This window comes from Heloderma suspectum, chromosome 4 (genome assembly GCF_057233095.1).
Source record: "Heloderma suspectum isolate Gila_16-S chromosome 4, 16-S_ref, whole genome shotgun sequence".
NCBI classification, from domain to species: domain Eukaryota; kingdom Metazoa; phylum Chordata; class Lepidosauria; order Squamata; family Helodermatidae; genus Heloderma; species Heloderma suspectum.
In genome coordinates this window covers 289,008,554-289,026,496 of record NC_139461.1, presented here as the reverse complement: position 1 = coordinate 289,026,496, position 17,943 = coordinate 289,008,554, and the positions used below count along the sequence as shown (strand labels likewise).

Below are 17,943 nucleotides of genomic sequence, written 5' to 3'. Positions count from 1 at the left end.
ATCATGTCTTCTTCTGGGCTTTAATTGAAGTGTGAGAAGCTGAGGAGGCTACAGGCTGCTGGAGAAATGATTGTATAATGCAAGACAGGACACTTGAACATGCTTCTTGGCCACCTCATGTAAGCTAAGCACAAGAACCCTGGGCTCAACCCATGAGAATTTTTCTGAAATTTTCTTCCCCTTGGAACCCCCCCCCCACCCTCCTGAAAGCTATCTCTTTTCTATCAAATTGAATTGGAATGGTTGAAAAAAATATGAAAGACATTTTCGGCACAGCACTAGTTTCTTACAATATGAGAAAGCTGATCTTTGTTTTGCTGGTAGCTTCTTGACATGCATTAGATTGGTTTCTCTGCTTTACGCATGCCCTGTTAATATATGTATATACTTCAGTGGTGACTGATGGAGTGAAATTTCATAAGAACATAAGAAGAGCCCTGCTGGATCAGACCAAGGGTTCATCTAGTCCAGCATTCTGTTCACACAGTAGCCAACCAGCTCTCGACCGGGAACCCACAAGTAGGACACTTTTTTTATAAAGTATTTGCAGAACATTTTATTTTTGCTGTCTTCTTGAATTTTTGGTATTAAGTCTTCATATTGAATATTGCTAGACACTTTCTCCCTTGCACATTTAAGTTAATGAGTGATAATGAAATCTCCACATCTGCAAGGTGAGGATAATAGATGAACTCTAGGTAAGAAATGTATTGTTGAAAGAGAGTTTGCAAGACTCTAGTTTAGGGGTGGGCAGAAAGCAAATTCAGGGCGCAATCCTATGCATGTCTAGGCAGAACAAAGTTCTACAACTCCCAGCATGACGGGAGTTGTAGCACTTTCTTCTACCTAAATATGCATAGGATTGCGCCCTACGATCTGGTAGGTAGAGTGTTTTGCAATAGATCAGCAAAGAGTTTCCATCTTCCAGTCATTTAATAACCACAAGTAAAATGTCAGTAAAAAAACCAAAAACATTCTGTCATGGCTGGTCTCGTATTGTTTGTCTCTTAGCCTTGGTGATTATTGCCTATAAAATAATTGCTTGCCTTTGTCCAGGGCAGTTCTGCTTGTCAGTGTTAGAGTTTTGTGTTAGCATCCTCAACCATTTGTTCTAGACCACTCTGATGCAAATGTGGACTTTTTTATATATATATTTCTATATATTTTAAATTGTTTTATTGTGTGTTGTTTGGTTTTAGTTTTTGTGAACCGCCCAGAGAGCTTCGGCTATTGGGCGGTATAGAAATGAAATAAATAAATAAAATTTATGCAGGTTATTGCAGTGTATGGGTCATGGGATGTAATAGGTAATTGGCTCTGCCTCCACAAGCCTAGGGTGGCCAGGTGATCTACCTTACAGAGGAAAGTCCTCTATTTGAAGGGCTGTCAGAGGGCAGTCCTTTGTTTGAAGGTGTCCTCTATTTGAAAGGCTATTCAGTCCAAGTCCAGTTTATAGTTAAAGAACCTTTAAGGAAGTTAAAAGCAGAGGGGGAGCAGGTGAAATTGCTTATCAACAGTTAGCACCTGGACAGCAGACTGAGCAGGCACACAGCTCATCTGGTTGGCCTTACTACGTATTGTATTTCTATTTAAATTATAGTAATATTTCTAAATGTGCATCTATACATAAAAAATTAGCATATTCAAATTTCATGCACACCTGTGCCCTCTTTCTTGAGGATGCATTTCCTGTATTTTGACAATGCATAAATGGTCACTGCTCGAGCCACAATTTTGCACCAGGCTCCGATTGGTGGACCGGGGGGGGGGGGGGGCGTTCTGGTAAAAATAGAAAGTGGGTCCAGCAAGCCTGACCTCTGTCCGCTCTACCCCTGCTCTGGCTCATATCCCTTCATAGGTTTTACTTGCTGTAGTTCAGAGAAATGTTTCAAAACCACTTTTTTCCATTGCTGTGTGGGCAGTCATTTTTGTGCATTGGCATTAACACATGCGAGCATCTCCCCCATTTAACATGACTCTCTTGTTTCCAGCAGACCTTGACACTTTTCCACTTTGTCTTCCATAAAAGTTTTATTGGCCTAAATGATTCATTGTGCCTGCACCTAATGGTGGGTGTAGAGACACTGTATGTACCTGTACAACATGTTCGTGATAACAATGAACCTGACGTTGTTATCTTTTAGCTCTTAAAATAGTGTATTTAAAAAAAACAAGCTCACCCTTGCTTGCTTTTCTTTATAAATGTGTTTGTTTGTCCAGTCTTGTAGAATTATATTTTAAAAACCTAATAAATAACTTCAAAGTGCTCTTACTTAGGTACTTGGCAACCTGGCCTTTGGCTACAATATACACCAAGGTGCTTTATGCAGTTCCGCCTTCCCAAGCCCAGTGCTCTGCAGGCGTGTTGGACTGCAACTCCATTTATCTCCAACCAGCATGTCCAACCTGATTGTGGAAGGCTGGCATAGTTCTAGTCTAGATGCTTTGATGTCTTGGGGTTCTCTTGGAACCAGGGCATTGGTTATAGAGAGAGAAGTACACATTTGGGGAGGGGGCATGGAAAGAAGTCAGTGGGGATATTAGGGGACAGGAGACCAGGGGATACCTTTCCATCACAGGAATTCGCTTCGGGGGGTATCTGTATGTCATGCAGCTGGTCCAAGGCTGAAGTTAACAGCCATGCAGACAGGGGTGTCCAGAGCCAGTGTGGTGAAGTGGTTTGATTGTTGGACTAGAACTGGGGAAATCCAGGTTCAAATTCCTACTCAGGCAGGAACCTCACTGAGTAACGTTCAGCTAGTCGCAGACTCTCTTTCTCAGTCTATACTACTTCACAGGGATGATGTGAATATATAATTGGGAACAGGGGAAGGTCCATGTAGACCAGCCTCCCCCAACCCGTTGCCCTCCAGATGTTTTGGACTTCAATTCCCATCAGCCCCAGCCAGCATGGCCAAAGGTCGAGACTGTTGGGAGATGTAGTCCAAAACATCTGGAGGGAAACAGGTTGGGGAAGGCTAATGTAGACCGGAGGAGGGGCAGGATAAATATTGAATGAATTGATAAAGTAAAGGAGGAGCTGCTATTAGGTTTGTGTATCATACACATCATTAGAATTCTGGACCCTGCAACAAAATGTTGCAGTGTGTTCTGTTCAGGATTCCCACCACTCTATTCCATTTTCCCCTCCTTCAGTTTTCCATTTTCCACAACAGTTGGTCTGTGTTCCAGGCCACTGAACATGTTCACTCCTCACTGGGCTGTTTTGGGGGCCTTTTGTCCTTTAGGTCCCACCCCCCACTAAAGATTTTTTTGTACCTCTGTAAATGTTGGGATTTCCCCAGGGCTGCTGATACCTTCCTCTTGTGTGTGGGTGGTGCTGTTTAGGCTATATAAGCAACAACACTTACAACCTGAACGCTGAAAATGGAGGGGGGAATAATGTAAAGACTGGCATTTATATCTATATGATGGGGGCGGGCAGGAACACAACTGGTGCCTATAAGTTGAGTAGGGCAGGGGACGAAATGGCTCCACTCCCATCCCCACTGACAAGCACTGAATTTTTTTTTTTAAATCAAACCCTTTTTGTTTCCAAAATTTTGGTTGTTTTGTCAAATCTTCACACTTTACAAATTAGCCCCATAAAATAAAGGCCTATTGATTATTTAACTTTTAATGTGGTAAAGCTATTGCAAGAACCCTGTCCAGATGTTCTCTACACATTAATTGAATGCACATTGGAGGGAGGGGATGCAGTATCACGGCCCAAGGCTTGCTCCAGCTTATACATGTTACTTGTAAGATCTGAAAAAAACACCACACATGTAACTTCACAAAGGATGTCTGATGAAGACCAAGATGTCCACACACCTGCAGTTTCATGTGGCAGTCTTTTCTTATAAATGTTCCCCCCTTTAAAAAGAAATACTATAATTAATTTTTATTAATTCAAAATTTCAACAAAACAAAACCATAAAGAGGAAAAAATATAGTTAATAGATTTGAATATATCAATTTCAATACATGCATATGAATTGTGTGTGTGTATATGTGTATATATATATATGTGTGTGTGTGTGTGTGTGTATGAAAATACAGCTTTCTAACTTCAACAAAGGCAGACCAAATATCCATATAAGTATCCATTCACAAATGGTGTCTATATACCACCTGTTCAAATGTTGAAAGTATTGTAAGGTCCTCAGTCCATGGCATTATAGGAGATGAGTGTTTATTCTTCCAATGTTATATCAGTCTTTTAGCTGTCAAAGGGGCATGGAGAATCCATTTGCGCTGACTGTGTGTTTAACATCCAGGAAGCAAGTAGATAATTTAAGAGGGCATGTACATCAGTAAATATTGAAGTGTGTTCCAATACAAAGTTTATCCGTATAATAACCTCCTCCCCAAAAGAGGAAACTATTGGGCATTGCCAAAACATATGATTAAAAGAAGCATTAGCTGTGTTACACATCCAGCAATTAGCTGACGTAGACAAACCCTTATTAAAGAGACATTCCCCCATGTGGTGACATCTGGTATTTGTGATACCGGGGAGCTTACAAATCCTTCAGTGTTAGACAGTCCTCTATTTGAAGCTTAACTGGGAAAACTAGCACCCAAATTGCCTCGTCATGTGGGCAAAATGAAAACTGATTTTGGATAAAAGTGTTTGAGAATCTGTTCATTTCCATTCTGCAAATGTCTTGGTCTACCATCCATGCCTTCCAACCAAGATCTCTGATTATGCTTTTGTTTCTGTTGTAACTTTGCTCTGAGACCCCTTCTCTCTCTCTGGTTCCTTTCTAGGGAGTCCACGAGACATCCCACGTGACAGAGGTGGCGAAATGAGTTCCAAAAGGTGCCGGATGGAGGAAACCAAAATCTGTCAGAAATGCTGTGCAGAGTTCTTTGACCTCTCCGAATTCCTTGAGCATAAGAAAAATTGCACTAAAATGCCGCCTGTCCTAATAATGAATGATGGCGAGGGGACGATGCCCTTGGAAGGCTTCCCTGATAGCTCATCGGGGAATTTCCCAAGCAGTCATATGGACAGTAGAACAGCCAAGGAGAGTCATGCAAAGAGTTGCTCTGCTTCTGTGGACAAGCGAGAAGAGAGTGTCGACTCTGAGCCAATGGGAGGGATGTATCTAAAAACTGAACCCCCTGTTGCTCCCGCAGCTCATGGGTTAAGCTATCTCCCCAAACCCAAAGTACCAAACACTAATGTGACTTTGCAGACCATACGTGGCACTAAAGTGGCCGTCAACCAGTGTACCTCGGAGGCCCTCTCTCCATCGACGGCTACCCACAGCGCCATTCCGATGATCCTCGAGCAGCTTGTGTGCCTACAGCAACAGCAGCTGCAGCAGATCCAACTGACGGAGCAAATCCGCATCCAAATTGCCATGATGGCTCCCCATCTCCTGCATTCTTCAATAGCTGCTGCTGCTGTCACAGACCCCCTCAAAGCGTTGGGTGCTCACATGTCCCAACAGCTGTCAGCGGCTGTGGCTTTAATCGGACAGAAAGCTGGGAACCAAAGCCTATCACTGGAATCCTTGAAGCCAGGCAAACTACCTCATTCGAACGTTGGCCTTCCAGCAGCAGTCTCTGTGGCCGGTGGGCTCATGCCTGCCATCTCCATGAAGCCTGACACAAACCGAGGCCTGCCTAACTCCATGTCGCGCTTCCCGAGCCCTTTGCTACCTCAGCCGTCCAGCTCGGTTATCTTCCAAAACCCGCTTTCCGCTGCCTCCCAGGCAGTTGACCCCTCGAAGAAAGGGAAAGGGAAGCTGCCCAACGTGAACGTGTCCGAGAACAAGCCAGCCGTGGAAGAGTCCTTTTTCAAACACAAGTGCAAGTTCTGTGGCAAGGTCTTTGGCAACGACAGCGCTCTGCAAATCCATCTCCGCTCCCATACCGGTGAAAGGCCCTACAAGTGCAACATCTGCGGCAATCGCTTTACGACCAAAGGCAACCTCAAGGTCCATTTCCAGCGACATAAAGACAAATATCCTCACATCAAAATGAATCCTTACCCAGTACCTGAACACCTAGACAATGTGCCAACGAGCAGCGGCATACCATATGGGATGTCTGTTCCGCTGGACGAATCGAACCTTATAGTGGATACTAAGCCTATCTTGACCGCACTGCCTACCTCTATAGGTGCCAGCTTACCTCAGCACCCTTCTGGCCTAGCAAGCGGCAAGGATTCTTTTGCTAGCACGCTTCTGGGTGATGTGCAGCCCGGGCCTTCCCCGGAAAGTGAAGGGGGTTCTTCGTCAGGTGCGGCCAGTCATGAATCGGGAGTTGAGCAGAACAGGGGTTCCCCACAGGCTGGCTGCAGCGTGAGCGCTTTTCACATCAACCGAGGTGGGGAGCACGGCTCTGAAACCACAAAGCTCCAGCAGTTGGTGGAAAACATTGACAAATCCACAGCCGACCCCAACAAGTGCCTGATCTGCCACCGAGTTCTCAGCTGCCAAAGTTCCCTCAAAATGCATTACCGCACTCATACGGGTGAGAGGCCATTCAAGTGCAAGATTTGCGGCCGGGCCTTCTCCACCAAAGGCAATCTTAAGACCCATTATGGAGTGCACCGTGGAAACACCCCATTAAAGGTGCAGCACTCCTGCCCCATCTGCCAGAAGAAGTTCACAAATGCAGTGGTGTTGCAGCAGCATATCCGTATGCATATGGGTGGGCAGATCCCCAATACACCGGTCCCGGAAAACACCTGTGACAATTCTGATGTGGAGACTACTGTGGCTGAGAAAAATGGAGATCCATGTTGTCCAGAGGGTAATATAGAAGGTATGGCGATGGAAGGAGACCTGGAGTTGCTGGATGGTCCGAGCCACTCTTCTAAACCGCACGCCCCTTGCAGTACTCAAGCTGACACTTCAACCTCTGTATTTTCCAGTATTTCGGTGTTGGAAAGCCAGATGAAAATGGTAAATTCGGCTTTGACCTTACAGCGGCAAAGCAGCCTGAAATCCAGTGATAATGGCTCAGCAGAGAGTGATGGCATGACTAATGACTCTTCCTCGGTGGCAGGTGATCCAGACTATCAAAATGGCAGCCGTAGTCCTGTTGCCTCTGAATCAGCTTCATTTCCAGCTTTGTCGCCGGCCAACAGTCAAGCAGAGAGCAGCAGATCCAAGTCTCCAGGTTTTAACACCCAAGAAGATGGAGTGGTGGGAAGCAAGGCCGAAGGTCCCGAGACCCATCCCATGGAGAGGGATAGTGCTTTGGATCTAACTTACGGCAATATTGGTCGGAAGGTTATCAAAGAGGAACCTGGGTTACACTTCCCAAATGGAGAGTATGGTAAGTCCCTTAAAGGTTCTAACTACATATACTGTAGATTCTGAAACCAAATCTATGGAAGGATGATTTGGGTTAAAAGCTTGTTGCCTCTGCTAGGCCAGCCAGTCTTTGAGAGCCAAACTAAATGTTCTGCTCATCATGCATTGTACAGCTATGTCTGATAGTTTGTCTTACTCTTGTGTAAGCATGTGTGGCCCCAATTCAGATCATGATCATGGTGCTTCGGCAGTGGAGGTTAAACCTCTCCCCACCTGCTTTATCCTGAAATTCTACCCCCCCCTTCCCCACAGGGGTAGATTTAAAAAAAAGAAGAAAAGCTTCCATTGACGCCAGGGGAGACTTTTTTTCTTTTTCTTTTACCCGGTTCGTGGGGAAAATGGGTGGGGGGAGATTTAAATCCCGCCTCCCAAGGTGCCATGGTCCTGATCCGAATTGGGGCCACGCATGCTCACACAAGAGTAAGGAAAACTATCACACATAGTTACACTGGTGGGCAGCAATGGATCTCCAGGGTTTCAGGCAGGAGTTTCTCCAGCTGTACCTAGAGAAGCCGAGGATCGAACCTGGGGCCTCCTGCACACCAAGCATGTGCTCTTCCGCTGAGCCACGACCCCTCTCCCGCCATGCCTTCTCACTCCAGGTTATTTACTCCATCTTGCTCTATCTTCCAGCTGCAAAGGTGAGCGAGGGAACCTTACACAAACTGAGGAAGGAGAATGCCTGGATGCAAGTGTCTTCTTCCATTGCCTGCCCCCACCCCCCAGCATACTGAATGAAGGCAAGAGTCACATTTGTAACTCCACCCACCGCAGCCACTTCTGGAATAAGTATCCTGAGAGGTCTTGACTGAGTTAGTGCAGACCTCGACAGGAAAAAGGTCCCTGCCCCTATTCTAGACCCTGTGCATTTGGTGGCATCCAGATATGTGCCTTGCATCTCCTGAGGAGCCTAATTAAAAATGACTTGTTCATGCAGCAAACAGGGTGGGCAACAAACAGATCATAAGCATCCTGTTTTCAACAGTGGCTAGCCTGATGCATTCAGGAAGCCCACAAGCCGTGTGTGTCCCTGGCATCTGCTACTCAGAGGTCCCTGACTCTGAAAAATGGAACTTCCATATTCTGTCAGGGTCAATAGCTGTTGATCATTTGTCCAGTTTTTAAAAGCCATCTAAGCTCCTGACTGTCACCACATTTTTATGGTGGGGAATTCTATAAGTTTGTGTTTCTTTTGGCTCCCTTGAACCTCCTGCCAGAACACTCTCTGGGTGACCCCGAGTTCTCTTCCCACATCAGAGGAAACGTCCCAGTTTAATCTTTGTAAACCGCCCAGAGGGCTTTGGCTATTGGGTGGTATAGAAATGTAATAAATAAAGATAAATAAATAAGAGGCTGGGGAGGTCTCTAGCAGCTGATAAGATGCACTTTGTGACTGGCAGGCTGTAAACAGCCCACAGGCAAAGTACCTTGACAGCCCTGTTGTATGCAACATAGACAGAATGATGCTGATTTTTACAGAAAAAATCTAGAGCTGGGATCAGGAGGTTCACTGCACAAATACAGAATGTGCCTTCCACCACCACCCCTTCAACAGTGAAGGTTTATTAACGCTTGAAAATGTCTTGGCTGGGGTATTCAGACGACCAAACTTCTTGCAGGGTATTGTTGCTCTATGCATCTCCGGTCCATTCCACTGGTTCTTGCCAAATTCTGCTGAGTAGCTCAGCCATTCCTTGCTTACACTGCAGCCTTGTCTCTAGGCAATCACCTTGTGCCCTAAAATTCTCTGCAGCCCCCCAGGAGTAGCCCCCCTCCACCAGGAAATGCAAAGGCTCATGCAACTGTGCCTGGCCTCTCTTAGTGCTAGTGCAGGGTTGGGGAACCTGTGGCTCCCAGCTCCCATCCACCCCAGCCAGCTGGCCCAATGATCAGGGATTATGGGAGTTGTATTCCAACAGCATCTGGAAGGCCCGAGTTTCCCTACCCCTGTGCTAGACAAATGGAGCATCCCGCTATTGGGTGAGGGCGCAAGTCACAGGAGCACAGTGGCAAGCCACAGCTGGCTCCCTCTGTGGAACATTTTTATTTTTTATATATTTATTACATTTATATCCTCCCTTTCTGCCTCTTTCAAGAAACCCAAAGTGGCTTACATGGTCTTTCTCCTCCCCATTTTATCCTCCACAACAACCCTGTGAGGTAAGTTAGGCTGAGAGTCAGTGGTTGGTCCAAAGTCACCCAGTGAACTTCATGGCTGAATGGGGACTAGAACCTGGGTGTCCCGAGTCCCAGTCCAACACTCTAGCCACTACACCACTCTTTCTGTCTCTCTGGCTTTCAAGCTAAAAGACATGGAGGAAGACCTGAGGACAGCCTCATCCCCTCTCACAGAATAGGTGAGCAAAACAAGAGGCTGGTAACCACTCCGGATTCTTTGCAAGACTGTTTTGTGCTCTTCCCCTGTCAAGTTGACACATCTCTGAAGATCTAAACATCAAGCTAACAAGCCAACGTATAATTCTAGGGGTACAGTTTGGTTCCTTAAGTGTGCAGTCCTATGCATGTTTAGACAGCAGTGTCCTACAACTGGCTGGGGCATGCTGGGAGTTGTAGAATACTTTTCTGTCTAAACATGCATAGGATTGCACCCCTAATCTGCTTTCTGTCCACCCCTAAACTAGGGCCTATCCACAGCCCTAGCTCCATAGGGGACTGTGAGGCTAACTTTCCCAAGGCCCTCAGTTATTTTTAATGGTGAGAGGGAGGAAGAAGCACTTTTGAATGTTTTGTTCTCTCCCACACCAAGTTACTTAAGAACAAAACAAAACACAGGAGTAAACTATGGACATAAGAACTGACGTGAAACTAGTGTGTTGTCCCCTCTGCCTGCGCAGGATGAGCATACCTGTAGATCACATGATATGGAATTGAAAATTAGGAACAAAACAAGATGTCTGAGCATTGCTCCTTTCAGAAATGTGGCCACTTACATGCATATAGATCCAAATTTATAAATAATGTCCATGATTTAAATAGAAATGCAAGACATCTCACCATAGAGGGGAAGACTATCACCAGGTGACCTGTTGCCTGCTCAGTCTGCCATCAAGGTGCTATCAGTTGATGGGCAACTTTGAGGCCTCTGCTCTCCCTTCTGTAAACCACACTAGGGACTGGACAGCCCTTTAAAGAGAGACTGTCCTCTGTAAAGTAGGACCCACAGCCACCCTACCTTTCAGTAATTTTAAAAAAGCAAACGCATGTTGCTCGACTTCATGGTCACAAAGAGGTGTTTGTAAGCACAGACAGTGGGTAGCATCCAGTGGTGTCCTGACGCTAGTGCTAATGGTGTTGCACTAGAATAAATAATGGTGTTGCACTAGTGGGAAAAAAGTGGTGTTTTGCTGCCAGATTTCAGCAAAGCTTGCATATCAATGGAGGACTTGAATAGTTTGGTAATTAAAAGTGAGGTGTCCACTCAAATTACTCTAGAGTAAAAGTGAAGAAAAGATGTAGCTGCCAGAATGAATTTGTTCATCTTTGAACTGCCACAAGCCCCTTTTGTTGTTTTTGCTGAAGCAGACTAACACGGATATCCCTCTGGGATTTAAAGTAATGTCTGTTTTGGCCCTGAGGATCATGTTACACAACAGCCTCTGTATTTGCACTGGCTTCGCATTTGCCTTGAGACCACTGTTTCTTTGTATTTATTTATTTATTTGTAATATTTATATACCATTTAATAGAATAACATCCCTAAGTGGTTCACATATAAATATTAAAAATTACATGTAAAATACACTATTAAAAACAATTTCAACTGCAGTAACGATACAAATCACATTTAAAATACACTATTAAAAACAAGTCCAGCTACAACAATACAAAACAACATAAGGAACAGTAAGATGGGGCAGCATATGATTAATTGCAAATAATTAGAAGACAGAGAAAGGCTGGGCCAACAAGTGTATTTTCAGGAGGCGTTTGAAACATCTTCTGACTCCCAAACTGCATGTAGGCGGTGTCCCAAAGGGTGGGCGCCGCCACCAAGGAGGCCTGCCTTTGGCATAGTACACGGTGACATTCATTTTGGCACGACCAGCAAAGCCTCTTCTGAAGATCTTAAAGATCAGCTGGGTATATACAGGGGAAGGTGGTCTGCTAGGTACTGTGGTCCCAGGTTGTTTAGGGCATTGTATGTCAACAACATAACCTTGAACATGGCTTGGTAGCTAATAGGTAGCCAGTGCAATTACTTTAACACAGCTGTCATGTGAACATAGCTGGGTGTCCCAGTGAGCACCCTAGCTGCTGCATTCTAACTAGCTGCAGCTTCCGAACCAGGCACAAGGGCAGCCCCACATAGAGTGCATTACAGTAGTCTAATTGTGAGGTTACTAGTGCATGGATCACCAAGGCTAGGTTGTCCCTATCAAGGAATGGTTGTAGTTGGCACACCAACCAAAGTTGGTAATGGGCACTCTGGGCCACCGAGGTCACCTGGGCCTCCAGGTGATGGATCTAGGAGCACCCCCAAACTACATACCTGTTCTTTATATGTTTTCTGTTGCTCATTGGATACCGGAGGCCTATAAAGGTCCCAGTATCGATAACTGGCCATTTAAAGGAGAGTTTTTGCTTTCTGTGGTGTACACATAGTAAAACAAATGTTGGAAATGATACAAAAAGCTGTTCAGTCCAGAGGCACCAGTGGAATGAGTGTACGCACTGCCAGCAGTCTCTCTTCCAAATTACCTTCAGCTCTCTCATCTATCTCCAGCCTAAGCATATGATCTTACGATTTGTTTGTATCTGCCCACTCGGTTTTTATTTTTAAAAGATGATAAAGCTGGGTTTATGAATCCTCTTCAGTAGGGACGGAAGGGAAACACTTCAGTGCCCATGTAACCAGGACCAGTATGAAGGGTAGGTATGGTTGGGCACCCGCCAAGGGTCTGCACCCCAGTAGGGGCCCACTGACAAGAGCCCCCTGGAGTTGCTCCTCCTCTTCACCCTTGCAACATGCTTGTTCCCCCGCCTGTCACTCTGGCCCAGACAACGGCGGCAGTGAGAGGGAGGAGCAGCAGATGCCACTGCGTCCTTGCTCACTGGTTCTCTGCTTGTCAAGCCAGCAAGTGGTAGCCATGATGAGAAAGAGGATTCAGACCAATAGCAGCTGGTGGCAATGGTGGTGAGAAAGGAGACCCACTGAGGGAGGGCAACATTGATTGAGTCTTGCTGAAGAGCCCTCAAACACCTGGAGCCTCAGCTGCATGTAACATTGGTGTGAACAGCTTACCAATGCATAGCCTGTCCCTTTTCTTATTCTTCAGGCCGAAGCAGTGTCCACGCAGCGTTTGTCCGAGCACCACCAGCGCTAATAAAGATGGAAATTCCTAGCGATCGCCCCATTAGCGCGAGTCATTTTATTGGCCCCCCTGCATTGTCGCCCGGTGTGCCTCCTCTTCTGGTGCCACCCCCTCGCCGTACCGCGAAACAGCATATCTGCACCACGTGTGGCAAGAACTTCTCATCAGCAAGCGCTCTTCAGATTCATGAGCGGACTCACACGGGTGAAAAGCCGTTTGCATGCACCATCTGTGGAAGAGCTTTTACCACGAAAGGGAACCTCAAGGTGAGCAACGGGAAGGCAATGGCTGTAAATATGTCCAGTGGCAATTGCTGTGGGCCGGCCTTCTCTAGCTGAAAGCAGCACTTTGAGTGTGGCCAATTAAGAGCTGAAGGGAGGAAGTTGTGTTGGCTTAGTTGAGGACTGGGCACAATGTCTCTACCCGTCAGTATCTGTTGAGGGGAAAGGTGCTACCTATGGGCATGCTTTCCAGTGTTTTCCTCATTCTCAAACTCATCTTGATGGAAAGCCCACAATTCTCAAATGCACAGCAGGCTTTTCTGCACACCCAACTCCCCGTTCCAATTTTAGACTCCATTTGAGGTGACTGTGATAAGTTAGGTAACTTTAGACACTGGACTTAATGGTCTTATGAAGTCCTCCCTTTAGACAGCATGTGCATTACTTCAGTTGTGAAGCACACAGCTAATATTTCTCTTTTCTCTCTCTCTTGCACACGTGTTGCACACACACATGTACCACCATTCCATGCTTTACTACTGCTTCTACATTTCTGATGTTAGAGCAACCCCCCCTGCCCCCCAAAACCACCCCTCCCTGCCGACCCTGATAAAAACAAGAAATACTCTGAGCATATGCAGTTTTAATATGCAGAGATACCATGTGCACTGCCTCATTGCGGTGACGTCCACATGTTCCTCAAGATGACCACAAAAAGGTACCTACATCTATACCCATGCAAGAATGTCACGGGACTGGCTCCCATGATCACGCAGGGTTTCCAATCACAGAGAGTGCCTACGTGCATACAGGTGTGCATGAGCATGAGTCCTTTTTGCAGTCATGTCATTGGATGTGTGGATGTCGGGGGAGTGGAGCCAGCAGGAGCAATCCTTTTTCTACACCCCCCCCATTCCATCACGTGATTATGGAGGAACATGTTAAAAGGGATTGTGTTTTATGTTTAAAACCCTGCTTAGGAAGCTTCCCATAGCGTTCAAGATTCGAACACATTGTTGGCACACAGGAGGATTACAGTGGTGTAGACCAGCCTTCACCAACCTGGTGCCCTCCAGCTGTGTTGGACTACATGGCTGGCTGGGGGATGCTGGGAGTTGTAGCCAATCACAGCTGCTGGGGAAGGCTGCTCCAGAACTTGCTGGGAAAACACCGCATGCCGAACGTACCACATTCATCCCTTTTGCTTGTCGTACCTATGCTGTCACCCTTCCCTTTAATCTGTCACATCTGATACCATCCTTTCCCCCCTTAAAGATCATAGGGCAGGGCCTGTGGGGTTATTGCACTCCCCCCCCAAACAAACCTGTGAAGTAAGTTAAGTTGAGAGATGGAGCTTTGTCCAAGACTTGACACAGGGAGCTCTGTGGCTGAGCAGGGATTTGAAGCTGGGTCTTTCTATTCAAAATTCAAACACTTTGATCATGGTTTTCTCTGCCCCCCCCCCCCCAGTGCTGCAGGATCAGTATGCATGGAAAGATAATTTTGATGTTCTTTCCCCTCCACTGCTCCTTTTCTGTAAGGTCCATGTTGGAACTCACATGTGGAACAATTCGGCCCGACGTGGAAGGAGACTGTCCATTGATAATCCCATGGCTCTGCTCAGCAGTGACCCGAAGAAGGCGTCAGAGATGTTTCCCAAGGATGTTGTCCCTCCGTCGGTCAACCTCGACACTGCAGCATGGAACCAATATGCTGCTGTGCTCAGTAATGGCTTGGCCATGAAAACCAATGAGATCTCTGTCATCCAGAGCGGAGGCATCCCTTCTCTTCCAACCACAATCGGAGGAGGTCCAGCAATCAATGTATCAATGAATTCTGCCACAGTCTCCAAGATGGATGGTTCCCAGTCTGTGATTGGGGTGGAGATGGAAAAGCCCAGTAGCGCTGCTGCAGACACTGTGCCAAAATGCCAATTCCCTCACTTTATGGAAGAGAACAAAATTGCTGTTAATTAAAAACAAGAAAACTTGAGAGGAGGCAGAATGGATTTTTTTTTAAAGAAATAGCTATAGAAGCATATATATATATATAAATATATAAATATATATATTTTTAAGAGATTACACCTCAAGTATCCTTATTTTCCTATTGATGTGCAAATGATTCAGTGGTTGTCTTTGTAAGAGTTGCCCAGAGTACAATCATGCCATTGTTTTTGCGCAAAACAAAAGTGAAGCCAATTTAGGATTCTTCTCTGTCTTTGGAAAGATGCGGGTCTTGCAAAGTACTTCTTACATGGGTGACTTCTTTAATGTGTAAAACCGGAGAAGTTTTACAACATGAAATTCCAAAGGTTATAACATTTACCTCTTCTCTCTTGTTTGGGTGGGGTGGGGGTGGATGTCTGTTTTGTTTTGTTGTTGCTTATGTAGAAACCGTTTGCAGCTTTGAGCAGAATCAAATCTATTGGTCATTAAGAGGGAGAAGGGGGCACGGCACTCCGGGAATTCACGACTGATATGTGGAAACCAATTATGCGGGTAAAGGTCCTAGAATGCCACCCTTTTAGAGTAGTACCTATTTTTGTTTGTTTGTGGGGAATATTTTTTTGATGTGGTTTTGAATGTAATATTGCTATAAAGCCTGTCGGAGAGGCGCAAATCTGATTTATGCAGAAGAATGCCGTTTGAAAACAAAATTACTTCTTGAAACCGGCACTCCATGATAAAATCTTAAATACCCTGTATTGATGACTGCTGCTTATTTAAATACTACATGGACACACACACACAATCTACGTAACCGTGCCAAAATTCTGACTTTTCATTGCAGTGTGTGTGTTTGGGGGGGAGGGGTGTTCCTTCCCTCATGCCGAACTGGAGTGGCGAGTTGGAAGAGACTCAACACCAGGAAGCAGGAACAAGCATGGGGTGGAAGTTTTGTATATACTGTTGAAAGGGAATCAAATCCTTAGGTTGAATTTTTTTTTTTAAACGTTCTGCCAGGAATCTCAGGTGATTGCATTTTGAAATGGTTCCCTTAGCAAGAGGAGATGTTCCCTCTGCTCATGCATTTTCAATCTTTGTAGGGTTTTCTTTCCTCTACTAGGAGAAGGGTCTGTCTAAATCTGTATTTAAAATGAAGTATGTGTTTTGGGGGGGTGGCATGTTCTTTTGTTACTACATTTCCACTTCAGAAATTCAGGGTGGAATACACCCAGAAGTTTAGCTGCATGAAATTCCTGGTCACGTGCAGCAGATCCAATTCATTTCAATGGAGCTTGTGCAGGAGAAATTCTTGGGGGGGCCCAAAGGTTCTTTTGGACTTTTTATGTGTATTTTCATTTTCTTGCCCGGGGTGGGGGGTGGGGGGAAACCAAAACAAAACCCTGATGGCATTTGTATTGTATGAAGGTTACTGGGATTGTCTTCTGGATTCTAAGTTATCTACCTCATTATTATTATTATTGTTATTACTATTTTGTTCTTTTTGTAGTGCTAAGTGTCTATTTTTCTATAAGATAACCACTGTATTGAACTTGAGATCCAAGCAGAGGCTACTGTGCACTATTTGAAACAAAACATGATGTACTGGTAGGAGTATCTGAAGATGTTATGTTGCGTGTGTGTATGTGGGGGTGCGTGGGTTTGTTTTGTGTTTGGTCTCTCCCGCCTCCACTCTCCTTGCATCTGCAGGATCTCTCTGTGTGTTGATGTAATGCTACATTGGAAAATTTAGCTAGGCATTTGATATTAAGAAGACTTGAATAAAATGTGGCTTTTTCTGACTTCAGAGTCCAGCTTTGCTCATGTGGAAGGCTCATGAAACCATGTGGATTCAATAATAATTTTTTTAAAACCTTACTTGTGTAATGTTGTTGCACCTGAACTATATTTCTCTGTGTGTGTCCAGTTGTTGTTGTTGTTTTGCTAGGATCAGTTTTGCCAAGTTGTGCCTTTCCTGCTGGACTTTGTAAAGTAAGAACACAACCTGTTTACAGTCATATGGATCTTGTTACATGGAACACGTCAAAGGTGCATCCCAAGCATCACGCCTCTTCTGCATTGTGAATGTATGGACTTTTAAAGCAAATTCTGTGTAGTTGTTTTGTTTTTGACTATCTACTGATGCGTTTCTGTTGATATGAGAATAAATCTGGGATGACTTTTTTCACATTTGGGGCATTCAGCCTTTATTTTTATTACATTGCTACAACGCTTCCAGTGTGCATGGTGCATTATAACCAGCACAATACGTATTCCAGGCTAAAAAAAGAAAAGAAAAAGTCTGCACGCAGGCTATTTAAAATTCTGCAACCCGTATAGATTGTGCAGATAGAGGGGATTTTCCATAATTCTGCAACAGATTTGAGTGCTACCTTCAACCCATCGCAAACCTAATTCAATCACCTCTCCTGCTTCTTGAGATGTCAGCAGGCATGCAATCTGAAACATTCAGGAAATTGAATGTTTACCCATGACCATTGTATGTCCCCCGCCCCCTCCCATACCTTGATTTTTGGCTAGGCTGTAGCTTACATGAGTGAGGTATGTGAGTGAGTGAAATTCTTTTCATTTATTTCATTTCTATACTGCCCAATAGCCAAAGCTTTCTCAGCGGTCCACAAACATTTAAAACCAAAATACAAAATAATAAAAGCATACTACTATATTTCTAATCCACCCAATAGCTGATGTTTTCTAGGCGGATTACAAACAGTTTGATTGATTGATTGATTGCATTTATACCCCGCCTTTTTTTCCTCTTGCAAGGAACCCAAGGCGGCTTACATTATCCTCCTCCTCTCCATTTTATCCTCACAACAACAACCCTGTGAGGTGGGTTGGGCTGAGAGTCTGTGACTGGCCCAAAGTCACCCAGTGAGCTTCCATGGCTGAGTGGGGACTAGAACCCGGATCTCCCAGCTCCTAGTCCAGCACCCTTGCCACTACACCACACTGGCTCTCGGTTTAGTTAAAAAAACTACAATGCCATAGAACTGTTAACAATATAACAATATAGTACAAAGGATAAAATGCAATATAATTCAAAACAATAAACTGCACAGGCATAGATAAAAGTGCCATAATA

At 45.0% G+C, this 17,943-nt stretch overlaps 1 protein-coding gene across 1 annotated transcript in view; it reads left to right on the top strand.

Moving 5' to 3' along the window:
* SALL4 (spalt like transcription factor 4) overlaps positions 1-14,867 on the top strand; it is a 30,720-nt gene extending 15,853 nt beyond the window's left edge. Inside the window, exons 2-4 of the mRNA XM_084854166.1 lie at positions 4,774-7,299; positions 12,635-12,936; positions 14,433-14,867. Of these exons, the coding sequence (XP_084710292.1) occupies positions 4,774-7,299; positions 12,635-12,936; positions 14,433-14,867 (3,263 nt within the window). The remainder of the gene's footprint in view (positions 1-4,773; positions 7,300-12,634; positions 12,937-14,432) is intronic.
* The last annotated feature ends 3,076 nt before the right edge of the window (positions 14,868-17,943 follow it).